This window comes from Bombus huntii, chromosome 16 (assembly GCF_024542735.1).
Source record: "Bombus huntii isolate Logan2020A chromosome 16, iyBomHunt1.1, whole genome shotgun sequence".
NCBI classification, from domain to species: domain Eukaryota; kingdom Metazoa; phylum Arthropoda; class Insecta; order Hymenoptera; family Apidae; genus Bombus; species Bombus huntii.
Window position 1 is genome coordinate 2,294,538 of NC_066253.1, and position 23,922 is coordinate 2,318,459.

Consider the following 23,922-nt stretch of genomic DNA (forward strand, 5'->3'; position numbering starts at 1 on the left):
TGAGCCTGTTATTTCTATGTACGGCTTGTTAACGTATAACCAAACTAACCTCAACCTAACCCAAACCTAACCTAAATACACGCATAATTTATTTAGTTCAACGATACTCTGATAAGTATTTGCTTAACGAGATACGAGTGTAACTTCAATTTAACTGGGACTTTACTGAAACCGAAACATAAAAAAGAAAATTCTGCTATTTTCTATGCTATTTTTAATCAATTTTCGATCGTGATACACTAATACTACCATATTCCATAGAATTCGATGTATGCAAAGAGAAAGGGGGAAGAAAGGAATTTTTTATTAAGAAAATACACATGCATTTTTGCACTTGCAAACAAGAAAAATATAACTGTGAATACGTAATTCACTTTGAAACATTCAGCCTTTTCCTTTTTCTTTCATTTTTCTTTTTTTTTTTTCAAATTTATTATATCTGTACATGACAAAGAAATATTTACAATACAAATTATTACAGCTACGATGGCGGATAACAAGAACGAAGTGTTCGAAGAATGTGCTGACGATAAGAAATGTGATAATGACGAAGAGTGTGTTAACGACAAGGAATGTTCAGTTGACGAAGTGGATTCTAACGACGAAGTGGATTCTAACGATAAAGAACGTTCTGATGACGAATTTTCTAATGTCGAAGAAAACGAGAACGGAGAGCGGCGGGGGCACCGGAGCAAAAGGACCATAATCGACCCACCGCGAAGAACGCCGATGTACTATGATCATAAAGGAAAGCTTAGGAAGCCCTTCCGTATACCACAGAAAAATTTTAGATAAATTTCTTTATATCCACCGAATCGATCAACCAAATAAATTACAATAAAATATATAACACATAGTTTCAATTTAAATATATTAACAAACTTTTTGAATTATTATTCATTTCAAGTCGTACAATCTTAAACATTCGCAAACCTAAAGTTTCGCAACTGTAGATCGTCGATGTTAAAACCTTGCGATTTAAAAAGACAAATTTGTACAATGCAGAAATAGATTGGAATAACACTAAATTAAAACAGTCAAATCCTATCGACTACTTTTCTAATTTAATCCATTCGAAATTCCATAAATTCGAAAATTTCTAACCTCGTAATTCTTCGAATCGGTAGGAAAATCGCGTTACGGTAGTTTTCGTGACTGCCTAACTTAAAATATAGTGTGACCTTTAAACAGTAGGGTAGATCATTCTTAAATCGTGTGAAAATGCGTTTCAACTTCAAGATCTCGTTGTACCGAGTGACTTTTGACCTGGCGAAGATAAGAAATGATAAGTGGCAGCGACAGCTGCAGGGGATGAAACGAGATTGGCCGTGAGCCAAGACGTGTTTAGCCACATTCCACGGGCCACGGCTCACGGGGGATCCCCTGGGGCTACAGCCTTGCACCGTCATGAATGTAGCGCCATTCCCAACACCAGCCAAACCTTATTACCAAACACTTGCCTCGAATTATTAAACAGCCGATCTACAATGCAGATTTGTCCTACCGAAATTATTCGACGTTTCGCTTGATTCATGGCCTTTTGCTCCTTTGGCAATTTCTTCTCACAGCGATTTATGACTGTTCGGTAAAACGTGAGAAATGAGCTTCAAATTACTAGACTTTGCGAGACACGGTTGCTGGGAAATTTTGTAACGTTACGTTTCTAGGGATTTTTCGACGTATCAGGCTCCCGGGGAATTTTGGAATTTTTAGTTTCTCGGATTTGCAAAATATGGTGGGAATTTTCCAACTGTCGGAAGATTAACATTTTGTAGCTTCGAAGACTCGAGATCTGTGAGAGGCGAGTTCCCCGAATTATGTAATTTCTAAATTCCGTGCAATCGAAAAGTTGCGAGAAGGTACGAACCGTTTGAGTTTGAAATACTTGAAATTGCAAAATTTCGGAAATTTGGAATCATGCAATCTTAAAAATTGAAAGATTCTCAACCATTTTGATATTTTCAACTAAATTAAAAAAAAGTTGAAATCTTCCAATTTTCCAGTTAATTTCCCAATTTGAAGAAGACAAAGCTTATCGAAACGATAAGGAAATTGCAGATTGGATTGGTCCGTGAAAAGAAGTAATTAGATCATTTTTCTGGATCTGAAGAAAACACCACTTCATAAAAAGTATAATTTCTGATTCATGAATTTTCAACGTCGTTTCAGCTTCGTTTGTCACTGTCCGTAAAAGAATTCCCTGAGAAGAAGAAATCACAATTGACTTTTAATCTTTCCCTGCTCCTTTGAAGACCGGAAATGGATTCCCCGACGCCAGATAGCGCGAACGTCGCTGGAATTTTAACCACAATGCGACGTCTTCCACTAGACTTCAAATCAAGCCGCATGAAATACGAAAATAACTATTTTTCACCAACGATGCGACCATTTAAATAAATTTTCCACGAACTAACAAACGGACATGTTTTTTCTTAACAGCAATTAAAGCAGACCAATTAATTATTTTCATGTAAAAATAAAGAAAATTCATGGCTTTTACTTGTATAGAAAAATATGCCAAATAAATTCATTTCAGAGTTAGAAACACGTTGAATCTGTAAATTATTTCCATTCGAAGAACAAAGAAACCGATTGTTATAATTCTTGTAATTTTCTAAACGAATGACTATGATTATTCTTCTATTAAAAAGAGAAAGTACAGCTATGTCTCTCGCATAATTTTTCATCGCAAACATTTTCGTAACGTTATCAATGTTTCTCAAACAACAGTACACTGTTACCCGTTTCGTTGCTTTTTTCAAATCTTTTTATCGACAGCTGCAAATTCAGTGAAATGATAAAGTTACTAGATAAAAAATCAAACGATAAATAAAATAATTAACGACGCACTATTTTTCTCTCTTTTTTTTTTAAATTAATTAATTACCATGTAAACGATTGTAAAAATCGTCAAAAGACTAGTGGAACAAATAACCCTGTGAGTCGTTTATGCAATAAACCAAAATTTCGATAGAAATTTGCATTGACACTGATGATCATAATAGCTGAGATACAAATTAATCAAACAATGAAACGAGAAATAACCACGTAATAGTGGTGCACAAAATGAATTTAATAAATCCGGCTCTAATTGTTGTTACTATTATTGTCGTTATTGCCGTCGTTGCATTACTATTGTTATTATTATTATTGATCCAATTTTCTGCATCACGGTTTCTCCGTAATTACACGTTCCACAGTTTCAGTTTCATAGGTAAATTCGATTCTATAGCTATCGTGCTGCCCTCTATCTGGGGATTTCGCGTCGGGCGACCGCTTGGAACGTGACTTCCGGAAAACGAGACCACTTTCACGGTTTGGTTGACGAATGGATCGCGAAAAAACACAGGAAACTGGCGAACTACCCGTCCCAGCGAATTTCCAAAATTCGCATCGACTTTGATTTGTTTTTCTACAGGATGTTCAAGAAATAATGTATCTTCTATGAAAATAGCGAAAAAAACGTGTAGTTTAGTACGGATCTATAGTTTTCACTGAACTAAGGTTTATTGGAATGTTGTTTGAAAATAAAACAGATACAAAATGTGAGGAAATACGACTGTGTGATTGAGAAGAAAGGAAAATATATTAGTAGCGATTGAACAAGTAATGCTGTTCTATAATTTCATATCAGCTGTTTTACAGGCAAACGTATCTTTCTAATTTGAATAAAAATTTGCTTTTTTCCATAGATTATGAATTCTCAATCGCATTAAATAAAAAAACACTGATACTAATACACTAATGACGTACATCTGGTGTAGATTATGAATTTTGAATTGTACGTATGGGTTTAATAAAATACTAGTACTAATTTCGTCCTCCCATTTTTAAGAAAATTTTGGTATTTCACGCAAATTATAAATTGCAATTTAATTATAATAAAATACTGACGCTAATACACTAATTATTCCTCCTTCGAATAAGGATACCTTTAATAAACTTGTAGTAAACATTTCGCATACGATATAGGTTATGAATTATATATTCTATACACAAATCGATCTGAATGCGTTATTTTAGCGTTTCTTCATCGTTCGAATTCATAAATAACACAATGTCAGACATGCACATTGCCTCTTGCCATTATTGACGTTTATAAATCGATTATATTTTTGAGGTTATGTTGCAACCTCGCTAAACGAAATGTCGTTTCCAATGGCAACGTGCAAGCCACAGAGTAATCACAGAGAGGAGCGGGCAAATCATTTCGTTTTATGATCGAACTTCTTAACGCTAAAAAAAAAAAAAAAAAAAAAAAGATATTTGAATTATTCATTCGTGCGCTTAACGGTATAACATAAAACGATAAATCAAATGTTGAACTATGCGGTGAACTATGACAAAACAACTGTTGGACAGCTGATATGCTAATAAAAATCGTCATAAATCAACATTAGAATCGGCGTCGTCGGTTATTTCAATCGAACGACACGATTCGCGTGTCAGAATTTCTAGAATAACGATTCGTTTTTCGCCCCGGGATGATTAATTACGTACGATCGATGTACTCGTATTCTATAGCGAAAAAAAAGAAACTAGGAGGAGGGCAGGGGAGGGGAGAAGCGATGTTAATACTCGGTTTGAAATTCTCGAAACGAATCGATTTTATTAATGTTCCGTCACTAAGTTTCCTTTTTATCGGCGCTGGCGTTTCGATGATAATCCCCACTGACAATGACTAATGCGCTATTCCCAGAGATAAACTGTCGTGTATCATCCACTCATAAAATATCGAAACGGGAAGTGCCGTTGGTAAAGTTACTGAAGCATGACAGTTGGATCTTTACGCACGAATTATCGAGCTGATCAACTCGATTAGATCAAATATCGACGAGATAAGATTGGATTTCATTGGAAACTTACGTCTTCTTAAGGTAGGTCCTGGCCAGCTATGTCAGCCAAATTGAAGTCCCTTGGTAAACGACAAGTATAAAGTTGACATGGTGCTATGGAGGAATTTATATTTATTTTAGAACGTTGCAGGTTAATAGAAATAATCAGGATATGAGGATAAAAAGTTCAATTGCTTAGTGCGGTTGATCGATGCAGCAGGGCTGACCTACGTCATAGCAATTCCGAGTATTTTATTCAGTGCAAATTATAGAGCGGAACGTATTGTTAAAAACAAAAATACCGGGAACACAAGTTCGTTTGAAAAATGTTACAACGTCCAGTAAACTTCGTTAGAAATATAGTGATAACAATTTATTGAAAAATCTGAAATAGTCATAAATTTCAAGGTTTACATATTGGCTTGGCAACTAAGTGACTGCGGATTTTGTCATTAGGTGGTAATGTAAAAATCCGCAGTCACTTAGTTGCCAACCCAATAAGACCTGCCTTAACATATTTGTATCGTGACAGTATCCTCCGGAAGTAAAACACGAGCCGAGGCTCGTAAGCCACGTTTTTCGCGCCTCTTCTTCCTGCGAAGAAATTTCTTGGCTGTCTGTACTTTTTACGCGCGCACGCTGCAAACAATTCAGAAATAGACAGAACAGCAACTTCGCGTAACGCGTTACAACTTCGTTATAACACGCGGTATTTTTGACGCCGAAGCTACCGATATTGCATATTCCAAAAATACCGATGAAGAAATTTCCTATTAAAAAAAAAAAAAAAGCAGTCGGAATTTTCGTTTTACGACCCTTCTTCGTTTTAGCATTTTATGATAGGAAACGCGTGTCTTCAACTGGCAATTTGGTCGTGAAAACGAGACGAACTTTTCAATTATCCTATCGAACTATTGTGTTGGCAACTAAGTGATTGCAGATTTTGTCATTACCACTATGGCGGCACTCGACAACAAATACCGCCACTCGACACTAATTAGCACCGGACGACGGCAGCGCAGTGGTTAGCGCCTTAGGTTACGAACGTTCGGGACCCGAGTTCGAATCCCGGTCGCCGTATTTCCGATTTTTCTTCCGCGCATCTAAATTAGAAGAAAAATAGCAGTACCCCGTCAGCGACATATACAGCCAGCGATACAAATATCAAGGACAATACATACCACTTCACCACCTAATGACAAACTCCGCAATCACTTAGTTGCCAACCCCAATATAACTAATTCGTCAACCTATCTCACTAATTGTTTACTAATTATTTGCCAATTAGTAGCGCTGATTAGGGTCACTGTAGGAAATCAAGCGTGAAAATACACTATTATTTAAATATGTATACATTTACAGAATACACGTAATTGTTATCATTGACAACTTTCCAGATGATACGACGAAAGATAATAAATAAAAACAGAAGAGAGAGAGAGAGAGAAAAAAAAAAGTGGTAGAATGGAGAAAATGGTAGAGATAAATGTGTGCAATCAACGTAAATCCCTGGACCCTCGAGTCTAGAAAATTCGAGCAGATCTTGACACGAGTGCAAGATTATTTATATTCAGAAGGGGGATGAAAGCTGGTAAAGCCGTCGAATAGCCGGTCGACGTGTGGTGAAATATGAAAATATTGCCCGTTTCTCATAACTGGCAAGACTACGTTCGTTCCATCTACCCGGATGGTTCATCGAATTCATTCCATGTTCTAAAATGTATCTAGCAACGGCTATAGCTCAATGGAAAATTCAACAAATTTTCCTAGCAAGAATATTCATAAAATTGATATCGATATCGTATGGAGATAAAATACTTTATTATCAAATCAGGATATTAGTGGATAATATTCTTACAATATTATAATTTCTTATTAAATTATTTATTCTTCTACATTTATAATTCTTATGTTTTTAATTTATTATTTATATCGAATAAATATAATTCGTTTCATTGTATCGTAGAATTTGTACAATATTTGTCGAAATTTTACAATGTATAATTCGATTTGCTTTTTCACGTACAATTCCCTCTTTGCCTGTTGTAGCAGAATTACCAGCGACAGGGGCATATCCTCAACCCGCAAATTCGAAAAATTAGGAAACTTTGGCGATACGTGGAGGATATGTGGGCATGTATCGGGCATTTTTTTCCTGTCCAAACTCCCTCTGAAGGGATCAGATTGACCCGTGAAGATCCGGGTATTTTCCGATTTTACATTTTACAACTGGCTAAAAGTTTCAGAAATTTTTTATCAAATAATAGTCCTAATTGAAGCAAGTAACTTTCGTCTAAACATTCTCGTTCAGTTTCGTATAGATCGCGCGTCACAAGCTATAAAAATTGCCGAATCCGTAAGGGTCAATTTTAACCCCCTAGGAATGAATTTGAACAGCAAAAATATTTACGTAAAAAAATATACATATAATCCAAACCTTCATAATTTTTTTAATTTGGAGGTTAGGGATTTCATGGACACTCTGTACATAAAAAATCTTTGAAAATTTTAAATCTTTAAAAATCTGCTCAAAGGAAATTTCAAAATCGTCGCTGACATTCTCAGCCACCAAACTTCGATCGATTAAAAGAGAGGGTAGAATTTTAATCTGACGAACAGGTGGAACGAGAAGGAATATCATCTTTTTCTACGCGCATATTCCTTCCATGTGTTTCTATTGATTGATGGTGGGGTTAGCCAGAGGCGAACAGACACACTGTATACGTATGTGGAAATGCGCGATGAAATTCGGCACACATTGTTGGCGAGTAAAAGCCGTGACGTCGATGGAAATCCCAGTAAACCCAGAAACGCTAAATCTCCGGATAGCCGGTTGTATTTTGCCGTGACTTTAGCCGTTCATAATCATAATCAGGGCTCGTGCTACGAACTCGAGCATTTGCAGCAATCGATAGGGTCTACGATCGTAACAGAGTCTCATCCTTTCATCCTCTTTTCCAATCAGTATGCTCGTGTTTCATATTTTTCTGAGTTTAGTTTGCTTTTTCTTTCTTATTATTAAATTTACTTTTTTTTCTGCGTTAGGATTTCCACTATTTTAACGAGCTGCTCACAAATATAAGCAAGAAAGTACTAATATTGCAAAATATACGACTAGTTTTTAATTTAATTTTTTGGATTATACTATACCAAATTGATACACTTCTATAGCAAGAGCCTGGTTCAGCATGTTAATATAATCACTCTTCAATACGTGGTAATGAAATAAAATATAACTGTGAAGCACTAATAGGTTGGCAACTAAGTGATTGCGGATTTTGTCATTAGGTGGTATTGGCAAAATCCGCAGTCACTTAGTTGCCATTCCAATATCGTGTTGATACAATGGAATATAGTAAAGTGTATTAAATACTTCGTTATTTTCTTAATAATCAGATTAAATCGATATATTTCTATATTAATAGTATGTTTCAACATATCAGTACAATTATTCTTTAACGCTTTCGTTACGGCCAACTTGTCCGATGCGTCACTCGCGCCGAACGAGTCGCCGCGTCAAAACAGTGCACGGTGCGCGAGAAAGATCGTCAGCGGTCACGTTTACGCTTCACTGCAAACCGAGCTGCTGCGACGGTGTTTACCGAAGATAAAAACCTTCCTCAAAACAGAGTATTTATAACTTCTTAACACGCTCACTTTTAATTACAATTTGGAAACAAAACATTACAGAATATAATAATATAATACAATTGTATGATACTAATAGCTTTTAATAATGATATTGCGTGTGGTATTTTTCGAAATACCAAATTAACCAAAAATTTCAAATCTACCACTGGTATCGCGATTCGCTACACAGTTCCCATCAATCGACTATAATCGACCACACACTTCGATTTTTTAATCATTTTTTACACAACACATATACACTGTCCTCTTGTTACACCATTTTATTGTTACATTACCATATTATGTGGTATAACGCATGCAAATGTAATTTTCAGAATGTCACAATAATATTAAATGCTTCAAGTACGTTAAACCTACAATATGCTGAGGTAAATTATACGCATTATACTAATTTGATACGTTCCAATATAAAATAATATACTTAAACATAGAAATATAATTACACTCTGACTGTACTGGGTTGACAACTAAGTGATTGCGGATTTTGTCAATACCACCTAGTGGCAAAATCCGTAATCACTTAGTTGCCAACCCAATATAGCCATGCAACTTGATATACAATCTAATATACTGTGTAATGAACACAGAGATATATCAAATACATTCAATACGCTTAATCGCGTATTCAATGTTGTTATACAACATTGATACAACATGTAGTATATACCGAATATACGTAATATACTTGGCTATATTCTAGTATCCCAGTGTAGTCGAAACCACTAAAATATTTGAAATATTCGAATGCATTTCAATCCGCCATTACGTTTAACCGTATCAAATGTACTACGTTTTCATATATTACTATACTATATCTTCATTTGCATCCTATTACATGGCACTGCATCAGCACGCGGAGATACTGTAATAATTACTTTTAGGCTCCTATAACTCAAACATCGCGATCAAATAATTTCCAGAGAACAATATCGTGAATCTGTCTTGCAAATCGTTCTATTAGCCGATAGATATTAGGTTGGCAACTATGTGACCTACATTACCATCTAATGACAAAATCCGCAATCACTTAGATGCCAACCCAAATAGAAACGAACAGAACGCACAGATGAAAATGCGCAAACGTAAAATTCAAACGATTTGAAGAGTTTCAGATGGAAGATAGAGGAGAGGCGCATAGTTTCTATTCAATTACCTATGGCTGTCTGTTCGCGTGGTTATTAAAACGGATAAATCTTGTTTGTCGTTGCTTCTTCACCCGATTGCAATTTTCCGCGCCGAAACATCGAATTAAATCGCTGTCGCATGGATCCGCACGGTTGTTCGCGTGCGTTCGTCCAATAAATTAGAAACAATTGGGCGGATTAGAATTTCGGTTGGTTCACGCGACCCTGCCATGTCATCGAGCTAGTTGATCCTACAGATAAGCACAGGTAAATAATGCGCTATTACTTTCACGCCTAACCTTTCACGCTTAAACAGATTGGCCCATAAACGATAGGAAATTGTTCTCAGCTTTGCCACATGTTCCGAAGTAAAAGTATTTTCGTTGTATGCAGTGGCCGATGAAGATATTTCAACGCATAGCGCAGAAAATTGCTACGAACGTATTACGTGCACTACGTGTGACTTTTCTCATATTTTGCGGCATCGAAACACGAGTATCGCGGTTGTAACAGTAAAATTTGAAACTAGTCTGGAAATATGTATAAAAGCTGTAACATGTTTGTTGCAAACGTACGTTAAGCGAAAAATTAGTATACAGCATGAATAGTAGTATTAGTTTAGCAACGAAGTGGTTACTGATTTTGTCAATAGGTGGCATTGGCAAAATCCGCCATCACTTAGTTGCCAACCCAATATATTGAATATCCAATTGATGCTGAAGACGATCCCACTAAACATTACGCTTTATTAATTTAATGAAGGATTAATTGTCGAGTGTTTAAATATTTTGATGATCCTCGCCAAGTACGTGTTTTGTAATTGACACTGTATAGTAAATGCAAGAGCCGAGTTGCTTGGAGGATTTGTTTGTATTGAAATTTGATAGTGTCGAAACAATATGGAGACTTTGCACGACATTCAAATCGATGTATACGGAATACCATTTTTTGAAATTTGAATTTGAATTTTACCTCTTATCGAATGCCACTGAATCGCGTTAATAAAGAAGAAATTTACTATAAAACGTGTATACCAGAGTGTAGAATTTACAATGAAACTATGGTACCTCGTTAGAGTGTGTTAATTTATAATTTGAATATTCCTGTGATTTTCTCGTGTGAACTGATATTTGGGAAAATTGGCGTGAAGCTTCCTGTAAAACCTGATTTAACGCCTGAAGAAGTTTCCTATTCAACGTAATAATTTTACAATGCATAGATTATACCAAACGGATTTACAAATGAAGAAAGTACAACAGCTGAACTACAAAGTTTTTTCAATTCTAACTATTCTAAAAATTCTCACGAATGTGGAATATGATGAAGTAAAATAGTCGACGAAACATAGAAAAGAAATTCACATAGATTAACATAATAAAAAAAAAAAGGTTACAAAACTTTCAAATCTAATCGAATAATATTTATGTTAAAATGGAAACATATATTATTACAATTTGAACAAATATGATTCGTGTAGCTAATTATGTTGGAAATTAATTGCCTAGGGCACACGGTGATATACGTGAAAGGGACAGTGTGGATGAATGAAAAAGCTGAAATTTGTCGAGATATAGTACATAACATATATTATAGATATAAGATATAACGTATGTGAAGCTTCTATATTATTCGATATCGAGGTTTCTCTACACAGTTGTGTGTTTTGTTTGAATCCCGTATTTAGTAAATATTCTATTATTTGTTTATTCCAACCATGTACGTCTAGTTCTGTTAGTTCTATGCTATTTGCTTTCACGCAATATTGCATGTACATTATGTACAAGAAAATAGATCAAACGTGGAGATTAAATTATAATATATGTATATAATTTAACCTCCTATATTAAATTTTAAATATATATATATATATATATAAGAAGTTTAAAAATGCTACTTGTAAATTAATGTAACTTGTAAATTACCAATTTGGTTAACAGATTAGCGAAAGGGAATATTGTACATGAAAATAAATTATGAAATTACGTATGAAAACAAAGCATAGAATTACGTGCGAAAATAGATTATGAAATTATACATGGAAATATGCAAATGGATGGACTAAAGAAAATTTTTGCCTGCCAATTAGTTAATAGATTAATAAAACAGAATATTATACATGCACGAAGATTATAAAATTATACATGGAAATATGCAAGGGGACAGACTAAAAATAGTTTCAAATTGCTATTTAGCTAGACAAATTTACTGAATGTCCAGCTGGACAAATTGTAAAGTACAAATTAAATAAAAGAAAAAAGAAAAAGAAAAAAAATTGCTACTTGTAGATTAACATACTACCAATTGGTTAATTGGACAATGAAAGAGATGAATGTCGTAATGAAATATACAATTATACATGGAATTAGATCAGAAAATTGTACATGGAAAATTGTAAAAAAGGAATATTATAAAATAAAATTATTTATTAAAATAAATTATTTAAAAGAAAAGTCTACACGATTAAGAAATTTATCGAACAAATCTTCCTTTCCTAACATCCATAAAATTCCATAGATAAACGAAATAAGCCTAGAACTAAAGAAACCATATACACGTTTCCTGTCTACGTTGAAAATCATCGGTTTTGGCATTTGCAGCATTTACCACTGCAATTTCGAAATTCATAGAATGTAAACGACTTACTTGAAAAAGTAGGTGTCGTTGACGTATCCGAAAAAGGGAACAGTGTAGGTCAACATCCAAATATTTCCACCACCGCAATCGTAGTAGGGTTTCGACCATCTACCATCCTCGTATTTCACCGTCAGGATTTCGTCTTCCTCGCGTTCCGTATGCGTCGTTTCGTTCAGTGTATACGTGTGGAAACCTGGACAACGAAATAACAATGGATTTCAATAAACTTTACATGACAGCAAGTGTATTTTTATTTTATTAATTTAAGATTAAATGTATAGAACATAGACCATAAATAAGATACTTCAATAGTGATGTAACTTTTCTAAATGAAACTATGCTTCTATGGCGCAGTTTGTAATTCTCTGCAAAAAGGTATCGAGGCGCTCGAGTCGATAAATGAATAGTTCGAAAGATAGTTTGCCTCTGGTCTTGTAAAACATATCGTATGAAAGACAAAGGAAACGTAAATATGAAAACATCGCGTTGTTCTCTTTTGTCTTGCATACAACACACATACATACGTCGAACAACTTTCATCCGAAACATTGTTTCGTATTTCTCATATTTATAGAAATAATCACGCGTGGACGTTTAAAACGGACATATGGCATGTATCACGCTTATATTGGCAATCTATAATACTTAAACGGGTATTATAACAGTCGGGTTAAATTAAAAATAGTCTAGGTTACATTCATGAATACTAAACTGCGTATTTTTAATCCTTAAACCATAATACATTTTGACGGTAACCAAAAAGCTGTGAATCTGAGTCTTTTATAACCTATGCATTTTTCAGCAGGCGGTGCTTGTTAAAAGAGATCCAAAAACATTCATATAACGCTATCAAACGTTCTAAATTAAGGTTATCGTAAAACTTTTGTCGAATAACTGTTTCTAGGCGACAAAAGAAAAGTTTTCTACGCGTTACGTTGAGAGAAACCCGGTCGAAATATACAAATATTCACATTTACAGGTTAAGGATTAACTTTATTGTCATCGTTTAGCATTAAAATTTACTACTGACGCTTACACGATATGTCTATGATAAAAATTCGCAATACTTCGATGGACCAGCTTAGGTTAGATCGTTTCTAGATTAAATATATTGAAATTTATCACTTACCACTAACGAAATTTATCACCAGAACCGCACAAAGAAGTTAAGTATTCTAAACTAATTAATTCGATCGGCACTGTGAAGAAAAGAATAGAGAAATTTCTAAATCGCGAAACTTTTATACACATTACTTAATACTAACGCAGAACGATACGACCGACGTCACTCGTACCGTCCCCGATGTTTACCCAAATCAAACTGATTGAAATTGTGGAACGCGGAACGCTAGGGCCGATTGAACGTTAGGTTATAATATAAGGAAAATAATACATGAACTGAGTGTATACATCATCCGTTATTCGATCCATAAGCGTTTGAATGTAACAAAACAAAACAGCTGCACAGATGTGGAAATTCTTAGTCATCTGTAATCCAATAGTATGTATAATTATATATTAATATTAATGTCGACATTAAGCCAGATTATAATTAGATTGCGGATTTTTACGCATTTATAGGAGATTAAAAATTGGAAAATATGCAGAAATATACGACATATTCAAAGTACAGTATTTATTTTAATATTCAACGGGCGAAATAAATTTCTACTTAAATTCCATTTGTTCGATTAATTTGCATAAAAATCAACAAGGAACAAGGAACTTGTTTGATACATCTAACGTAAATAAATTTAATATAATTTATTGAAATGAGAAAAAGAGAATAACCTATGCTGATCTATCAAATATTAACCTCTAACAACATATCAATTTTATTGAATGTTCACGGTTTCAATGATCGTATCGTGCAATGGACAAGGGAAATTTTTACAAAAACACAGTATATTTTATATTTTGATCCGACATATTATTCAAATATATCTGCAACAAACAGAGGATTTTTCAAATGAAAAACACAAAGCAGGATTTTTTCAATGGACATATCGGATATTTTCGTATCGTTATTCGTATTTGTATTTTGCTAAATACATTTCACTGGCACGTCTGACGATTTCGTTTCCCTTTGTTTCTGGTGTCTATTGGGAGATTATACGTTCACGATTTTCATTCGCCAACGAAGAAAATATCGAGTGAACCTGAGGAGACTGCGTGATATAAAATGACGAGATATTATCGAGCATGATCAATAGCGGAAGAATTAATTAACAACTCGAAGCAGATTTTCTCGCATCTTCTCTCGTTGGGAAACAATGGTCAGCCTGTCGATTTCGTTTTTCATTCTGTTCATGGATACTAACTCGCGTATATAGGGAATCTTCGATAAAAAGTTACGTCCAACCTGTCCCGCGCGGTAGTTTTTGCACTGTATTTTATTAAATAATGTAACGTGCATATTACTATAATTACATATACATAAGGGAAAAGTTATGTTAACAAGAATTACAAGAATATTGATCTTTTATGGAAAATGTTATTTTATGGAAATAGAAAATATAAATTCGCATTTAATGCGAATATTTTAATAATGATACAAACATAAGGAGAACGATAATAATATAAATTTCTTATTTATTCGGTATTACATTATATTACGTAATTTTATAATATTTTCATTTTAATTATTCGAAACATGAAATATTAAAGGCGATAATGATACGATATAAATATTAAATGTTCATTTCAATACAAGCATTGAATTTCTGACTTTCTGTAATTAATAGTTTAATTAACAAAATGGAAATTTTCTCTGAAAATTTGTTTCAATAATTTGCATAAATAATTATATGAAAGTTTGCACAAATAATTCCTACATATAATCTAAATATATAAATAAAAGATCTCGAAGACTGAAATTTTGGAGATCTACGATCTACGTAAGTAACAAAATTTATCATTTGCACTTATACAAATCTGTAAAAAACTGTAACATATAAAAAGCAGGAAAGTGAATTCTCTTTTTGATTTCTATAAGTGAGCACTTCTCAAACCCGGGATCCCATTTTTCATGGAACGTGGAGATTCTCCAAGAACGAAACGGTATCGACGATTTTTCCGTTTCTTACATTTGGATCATAAGATTTGAAGCGATATTCGAATCCGGTAGCCGTGCAAAATATACGAGACGCGTTAGGTGAGAAATTCAACTTCCATACATTTCTGATCGTCGATTCGACAGGCTACAGCTTCGGGCTCTTAAAAGAAATCTAGCATGAAGGGTGGAAAAGGGGTGGTGGTTCCCCTCGTATCTCGACTTCGTTCATCGACAGAAGAGGCAACAGAAGAATTTTGTACGAGATTACGAATTCTGGATGAAGTTTAACATTTCCCCTTGGCCCACCCCACTCTTCGACTCTCCGATGAACTTCGATCACGCGAAATCGATTTTGAAATCGTAATACCTTTACTCATACTTAACTAAAATCTTCTATCCCCCAGGCTTTCCATAATATTCGAACTTTAAATGAAATGTACATTATACGATCATGAAGGGTGAAGGTTTCGCCAAGTATAGGTTAGGTTTTAGTTAAATCAGGTAAAGTTAAGGTTATGTTCGGTTTACATCGAATGTGCCTCGTATAATGAAATATTATCTTTAAAGAATGAAAGAGTTTGTCAATTGATATATTTTATGGTATTATAAACTAAAAAGAAAAGCAGGAAAAAAGTAATCAATTTGTGCTGCTGGTTTTACAGCATTTTTTTATCTCATATTTTCCCCGATGTAATGCTATACATTGTTAAATTGGTTAAGCGTTTGGAATCGTAGATTTAGAATGCCTTCGCGGGAAATGGGAAATTTGTATCAAAAAAGTTGCAAGCCAAGATAAAGTTTGATTTATTGCCCCTGTTTTCCATAAACTTTTTAATCTGGTGACTGTTTTATTGTTGCACGAGATAGTGTGGCCCACTGTTATATCGACTAATATTTTGTACAGCTGTCGCAAGCGAATTCTACTGACGGATCATCTTCCGATTTACTGACATATTTAAATCTCAACGAATTTAAAAAAAGTATGAAGAATAAAGAAGAATTTTGAAAAGAAAGAACGTTAACAAATTCAGAAAAAGAAATTTTTATTGAATTAAGGCTAACAGCTATGTACTCAAATTTCACATATTTAAATATTTCAGTTTTGATGGTTAAAATGGAAATTTTTATGATTTATTAATATTTCACTTTTGTATAAATTTCTATAATTTCTTTATTTCTCATTTCTATTTCCCCCAATCTTTTTTCTTCAAAATTCAATTTTTTTTTTTAATCTCGATCACTATCATTGTCTTCCCGCGAGATGACTATTAATTCCTAAATACTTCACCTAGAGTACTTTCGATGTACGGCGATACGAAACCACTTCCCGCGCTATTACTCTAAATAACCTAACTTAACCTTGCCTAAAAGCTTCATCGCCTCCTAAAACCGAGAACTGTCTCCTCACAATATTCTCCAACCCCATACTACACTATAATTTTCACTCCTAACACCTAAAATTTCCTCTTCAAAATCAACCTAACCTCAATAACGAGCGGATAATTATAATTTACACGGCAAGGTACAGTGAGAAGAGAAAGTTTATAAAGTAGGAAGTATAAAGGTGCATACCATAATTCTACAAGATGCTTCTATATTTAATAAGATCAACGAATAAATGTAACGTACGCTACAGAAGACAATGACGGATAGAAAGAAGTTTAAAAATCGGTGCATATGAATTTTGGTTACTTTTAACTAGACTTGACATTTTTTACCATGTTGGTAACAGTCATCTATCCCGTAGTATAATCGTGTAGTAAAATTATGGCGTCTTTTGTACTGTTTACTTTATGAAATACCTTCTGTTCGCTGTAGATGACTGCTACCAATATCCTGCGATATTAGTATAGGACACCCGTTACAAAAATTCATACTGTGTTGATTTTAAACTTTCTTTTATACTTGTATGCACTCACCATGTATACCAAACTGCAGTTAAAGTGAAATAAGGTAGTGAGAGAAAGAAAGAGTGAGAGAGAGAGAGAGAGAGAGAGAGGGAGAAAAGAATAGCCAGTAAAAGGTCCGTTGAAAAACACAAACAGAGAAGGAAATTACCGCGAAGGGTCGAGCAGATGACGGAAATAGCGTTTCGTCGAAGCCGTTGTTTCCTTAGCCGCTTTCGTTTCCTCCTCTGTCTATCGATAACGCTCTTATTTGCCGTAAGCTTCCGTTCCGGACGAAATTGCTCGGGCTTTATCGGTCTCACCCTACTTCCGGCCTGGGGAATGCGAGAAACGTTATTTGCACTGGAATCCTGACAGCATTGTCTCCATTCGTTCAGCCCGCTTTATTCCACGATAACTTTACATCGCGCGATTCTAACCTATACTCGCTCCATGGACTAACTACGATCACTGCGCTTTATTGTAGCTACCTTATATCCGGTTGGTAGGACACGATTTTGTTTCTACGAATCGACTGAAGATAACGCGATTTTCTTCGTGCTTTGTTCGGCATGTCCTTTGTTAGTTGACAATGTTTTGTGCCATTATCGACGATAGATATCGGTTAGGCTGGGCAGCCTTATGTACAAATTTGACAATAATTAGAAAGTTTACAAATTTAATGACATTTACAAAATTTACAAATATTGCAATATTTAGAAAATTCACAAATTTTAAGAATGACCGATGTACTTTACTGCAGATACTTACATGTATCTGGTTGCTGGAATACAGCCTCATTTCTATGGATGAGCTGAATATATACCGCAATTCCCTCGGTGCTTTGTTCGGAGTTTCTTTTTCATTGAGTGACAATACGCTGCCAGTCCTGGTAGTAGAAATTGGTAGATCGGGGAAACACATTTTTTATGCATTCGTGGGAAATTCAAATTTACAGATTTTACAAAAATGTTCACAACGTGTAATAATACAGAGAAACATACGGGATATCCACTTATGAATTTGGATCGGATTAATTATAATGCAAGAGACTTTCCAAAATTTCAATTAAATTAACCCAAACCTAGAAATGACCCAATTACATTTCAGGAAAAATCCCATTCATTTGCATCCTCAAACGTGTATAAGCTTAATCAATAGTCAGTGAAATAGACTATCCGCTTTATTGACTTAACTGATAATTAACAGATCAGCTACAGAAAAAGAATTCGAGATAATTAACCAAGGACAGCCCGTTATACCAGCAAGAAATAACCTAATTCTGTTTCATAAGCACACCAATCCTCTCTACATATATACACATGCTACATTTAAAGACAAACAGTGTTACCATCATCATGCTACCGGGGCTACCATTGTGCTAATTACTATTCACGTTTCAGAATTGGATTCTATTATAGATAATAGACAATATATAATACAAGTATAGATAACAGGTATGACACAATATAGATCAATTTAGATATACTTAATAACAGTGACTGCTGATATACTGTAATTTATCAAGCAATCAACTTGTGACCATTTTGAATATTTTATGGAAAGATTTCCCACTGTTATAAGGACGCAATGAGACATCGTGAAGTGAAATATCTCAGCAAGTCCCTCCTACCGCATAACCTCACTCCTAACCTAACTCCTGCGCTGATTATTCGGCTGAACAAAATGTCACACTTTTGAATTCTATCCGTGTGAAAATGCTTTTCTCAAGACCTTATCTCGTCTTCGTCTTAAATCTCCGTGAAACCATATTTCCGAGCATCCATGTTCATTTGGAACTATTCCTAGCTCTCACTAGCGAATAAACCAGCAGCTGAATCTGGGATTCGGCTTGCGGGGAAGATTTAAAGAGGACAGAAGCTGGCGAGAGGAAGTAGGTGAAACAGGCCTCAGTCGTGGGTGTATAAAGCGCGATGATGGAGGTTAGGATTAAGCGGAATAAATAACGGTCATGCGAAATAGAATTGGATCTTCCGCGTCCTTGATGTAGAAATACTCCTTGAAGGACGATTCTATTGCTTCGAATCGGCATTTACCGAGACAAACTTTTTAAATAATTCGCATCTCATCGAAGAATGAAACTTGTTGAAAAACTATTCGACGAGACGCCGGATAGAATCGAAAAAGAATGTCAATAGTTTCGAATTGAAGTAAGATGCGATTTCATATTGTCAATGACTCAAAGACTTTTGTACAGACCGTTCACATCGATACAAGCCACTTATTCATAAAACACGATATCCAACGTGGCTTCGGGTGGTTATCATTAAATTGCAAATTCCTTGGACCATCGCTACGAGAAAGGAACTATAAACACTGAAAATATACGTTGACCCAAAAATTCCCTTAGGAATACTCAGAGGGCACCATGGTATTAAGTTACTGGAGAAAACATCTCGGAGATGCGAATTGCTAGCAATGCCAACCCCGCGGCATGGGCATAGGGTGCAAAATTAAGAAACCCACGTTAACGTTGTTCTTAAGATTGAGCTGGTTTAATCTCGAACACTAGATAGATCGCAGTATAACCTCACGCCTTAGTTGGTAATTAATATTTTCACCTGTGCTAATTAACTCCGGCACTTTGACAGTTATCATCCAGTTACGCAAAGTAACGTAACAGCCGGTTCGAGTAAATATTGCACGAATTCTAACCTATACTAGGATAACCTAACCTAACCCGTGAATTGTTGATTAGATTGGGGTTAGATTACATGAAGAATTTATGTAGAAGGTTTTGTAACAAAGTTTCGTAATTCTAGAAGTTTTAATCCAGTAATGTACTTAAGCAATATATCTAAATATACTTGGCATATTTAGATGTCATGCTTAATATTCTTAGGTATCTTTATGGGAATAAGTCAGAATTATGGAAGCCTGTTCAGAATAGGACGTTAATCGTCGACTGATACAAACGAAATAGAGAAATTCTCAAGAAACAGAGTTGACCAATTTGACTAATAAAGTTCAGGTATTATATTAATTTTATTAAACCAATATAATATATGTATATTATTGTCGTCTTTAAACACGTCATAGTGAACATACTAAACTTTAAGACTTTACATAAATTCCCTACAAATTAGTAGTCTACCAGACACATCTCGCGCCGCAATTTCACAGAATAATCTGGGGTCTCCCCAGATGTTATCAAAGGATTTCCCAAAGGGCCAGTTCCTTCCTCTGTCGTTTCTTTCGTACCTTTGCTTTTACGATGCTCTTTCCGTGTCTTTTAAAACAGGAATGCCACAATAATTTAAGTCGCCGTTAATAGACACAGAGTGGAACACCAGCAGTATTTTTCCTGCCTCGTTATTTATCAACCACTAAGATTTTACGCAGCGCCGGACAATCGGGCCGCTGTTGTTGTTTTTTTACCTCGTTCGAACTCGTTCCTCGAGCGGATCGCTACAGCTGCAGCTCTTAGAAAAGCTACAGAGACGGCGCTCGACTTTGCTCCACCGAGTGATGCTGATTCACTTCCGGCCGAATTCGCGCAGGCTTTTAATTGGAAAACGGTTTTTAAAGTTGCCAAATGGAAACTTCTTAAGTGAATTCAGCTTTCGCCCTTTTGTCCGAAGCGATGGTAGCGTGAAAATGAAACAGAGTTAAGAAACAATTTCCAAACGAGTATTTGATTACAAACGAACCTTTCCAATGGAAATCTAGCAAAGCTTATTCTTAGAAATTAGTTCAATTTCGTGTGTTCCTATTTCCTTTCGTTTCATTAATATTAATATTGCTGTGGTGATAGGTTTTCGACCAGGAGAATTAAGATTGCTTGGGTCGGAACAATGGACCTATGAATAAAACACCTACGGTCTAATAAGATCTAATTAACTCCATAATTTCACCTATATTATATGAAAAAATGGAACTAGATATTCCCTATATTCCCCATACAAGCCTGCCACCTGAAACTTCAAACGAGATAAAACCTTCAGATCCTAACCTAACTTTACAGAGACGCGTATGTAGACGAAGGGGGCAAGATGGCTTCTGCTTTCTTCGAACATAGTAGACGATAAATAACCGTTCGTCGTTCGATAGGTGAATTCAGTCCAGATCAGACAGATTCCAATAAGGTTTTTGTATCCTAGTTAGATTATTCCTGGGAAAAGAAAGAGAAAGAGGATAGCAGGTTTATTGCAAAGTACGAGAACAGAGGAATAGAACGTCGTGTGAATATTGGCTGAATCGTGGAGAAATCTGGATATATCGTCGGGCTACGACACTTCCAGCCGATAACGAAACGATATTAGCGGCGGTGTTGTATCCAGCTTAAACAGGATTTGCCCTCGTGATCACGTGATTGAGATACGCAGCTCGTTTTACGACGACCAGCCTACGAAACGGTGGCTTTCATTATCAAATACCAGACTGGGCCGTGGTTAATGCGAATTAATTAAAAAGAGAACGTGCCCGGGGATAATCGTCCTGCTCCAGATTCCAAACTTGAAAGGGCCATTTATGGATGAAAAGAGCTGAGTGCTGGAGAAAATATTCGATCGGTTTGAAACGTCAATTTTTAGGTTAGTTAGCCAGGTTATCTGGATTCTAGGGACTTAATACTTTGCAATTGGCATTTGAGAAAAATCTTTGTCAAATCAATTTTGGCGAAATGTTCAAATTAATAAAAACAATTGTATATATTTATACATTGTAGCCAAGCAGTTGAATAACATTTTATTATACGTACTCGTCGAATGCAGAAATACTAAAATCAACGTTCTAACACCAACAGAAAGTATATAACGAATATAAAAATAAATACAGAAACAAGATAAATTCCAATTTTCCTATAAAATTTTGTTCCATTGCTTCTTCCTTGCTGGAAATAAAATTAGACCGGGTCTGGGTTAAATTCGACCATATAATCACTTCGCCACTGCGAACCTATTAAAATTCTTCCATCTGCTTCCATTTGTCAAGTCGATGAATCTCGAGTTATTTGAAAGTAGAACTAAGCGAAGTTTACGCTCGACTTAGTACCTGTACTAAAACTATACAATTGGGTGTCTGTATTAATACAGCTGCTTTCAATTACAAAGCCATTTTCAACCTGAAAATCACTATGAACTAGTGAACAATTCCCAGTATATCCCTGTTGGACCTACGGCCATGTTTGCAGAGACATTCTTGACAGAGGTGGTCTGATGTATTTCTAGAGCAGGATCACGTTAGATTATTGATCAGAATTGGAAAGAGGAACAAAGATCCCGGTCGAAATAGCTTTATTCTCGGTCGAGCGAACGATGAAACATTTATCGTGTTCCAAGGCACCTGACTTGGGATTGGTGACATGTATTTCTAGCACGGATCCAATTCAAGCTGGATAATTTAAAAGAATATTTCATATTCTCAACTTGAAATTCGCCGGAATATTGATCAATGCATTTGTACTTTCATAAGCAATGGAAGCAGGCGAATGAAACAATGAGATCTTTTAATCGAATCAAACTTTGTCAAAGACTAAATTAGCTTCAAATTACCTAACCTAACGAGGATCGAATAAGCTTCCACTGACGAAATCTTTTTGTGCCATTAAAATTAATTGAACAACGTAAACACTCTACATTGAAGCTTCTAAATGGTAAAATTATTTTTTAAACGGTTTTTTTAACCAAGATCGAATAAGCTTCGAATAAGGACCAAAATTAATCAAACTGCCTAGATATTGCCTTGCAGGTAATTTGAAAGATTGTTTTCGAATGGTCCAGTCCAATAAGAACGTTCCCATTGACGAGACTTCTTACTCCATGGGAAATTAATCAAAGGCTAAATGAAATCTTGGTAGTGAATTAAACGAAGAAATGGCCTGGATATTCAGCCCCTAGATGGAAGAAGCACAAGAAGTATAAAAATACTGGGTTCCATAAGACAGGTCTAGCTAGGAATCGATCCGACCATTGGTCAATACTATTTCCACTTGCATCGATCAGCTACAAGGCCGTGCTTATTATGCTGGACTACACTGACCTTTCGCATCAGCCATCCAAGTTTCTTGTCAGATTTCAACGGCCCTTTGCTACAAGAGTGGCGATTAGATTTTCGCCCGACCTGGATCGTGCGACCAGACACCGCTAGGTATCGGCAAACGGGGCTAAACATATTTTCTACCACGGCCAGTCTGTCGTTCACCAGTCAGGTTAACTTTTCAGCTGGGGGATAATCGAATAAACGCTGGTCCCGAGGTGCTGACCGAGACCTCCTTTTCTAATCGTTCCAGGCTCATCCGATAGAAACTATACCGATGGGAGTGATGGAAGAACGTCCATGTACTGTCACCGTTATAAATTAACGTAACACGACATTGGTGGATAAGAGAGGCCGGTCGTGCAATGCTGTAACCTTTAAAAGTCGAGTGACTCCACCGTGAAGTTAGGTTAGGTTGACATCGCGCTACTGGAAACTAAGTGAAGCTAGCAGACTGTGTCCTCGAGTTGTTCGTAAACTTATGATTGTTAATTTTCAATATTCTTTGAGAAAGTTTCTGAATATTACACTGGAATTTGGTGGAAATTCTGCGATACTCTCGAAGCCTGAAACTTCATTTCGAAATACCGTAACAGCGAGGCACAATCGATCGAAGTCCAGGTGCTAAAAATTTAGTCCAAGAGGATTCGAGTGCCGGGGTTTGAAAATTTCAGATACCAGTGGCAAATTGCAGGAAACTTGACGTTCTATCAATCGTAATGTGACACGGTATCATCTCG

The 23,922-nt window shown here is 35.5% G+C and overlaps 1 protein-coding gene across 1 annotated transcript in view; it reads right to left on the bottom strand.

Moving 5' to 3' along the window:
* Positions 1 to 23,922, bottom strand: part of LOC126874442 (probable G-protein coupled receptor 158) — a 157,329-nt gene that overhangs the window by 102,288 nt on the left and 31,119 nt on the right. The window contains exon 2 of the mRNA XM_050636505.1: positions 12,254 to 12,437. Within this exon, the coding sequence (XP_050492462.1) occupies positions 12,254 to 12,437 (184 nt within the window). The remainder of the gene's footprint in view (positions 1 to 12,253; positions 12,438 to 23,922) is intronic.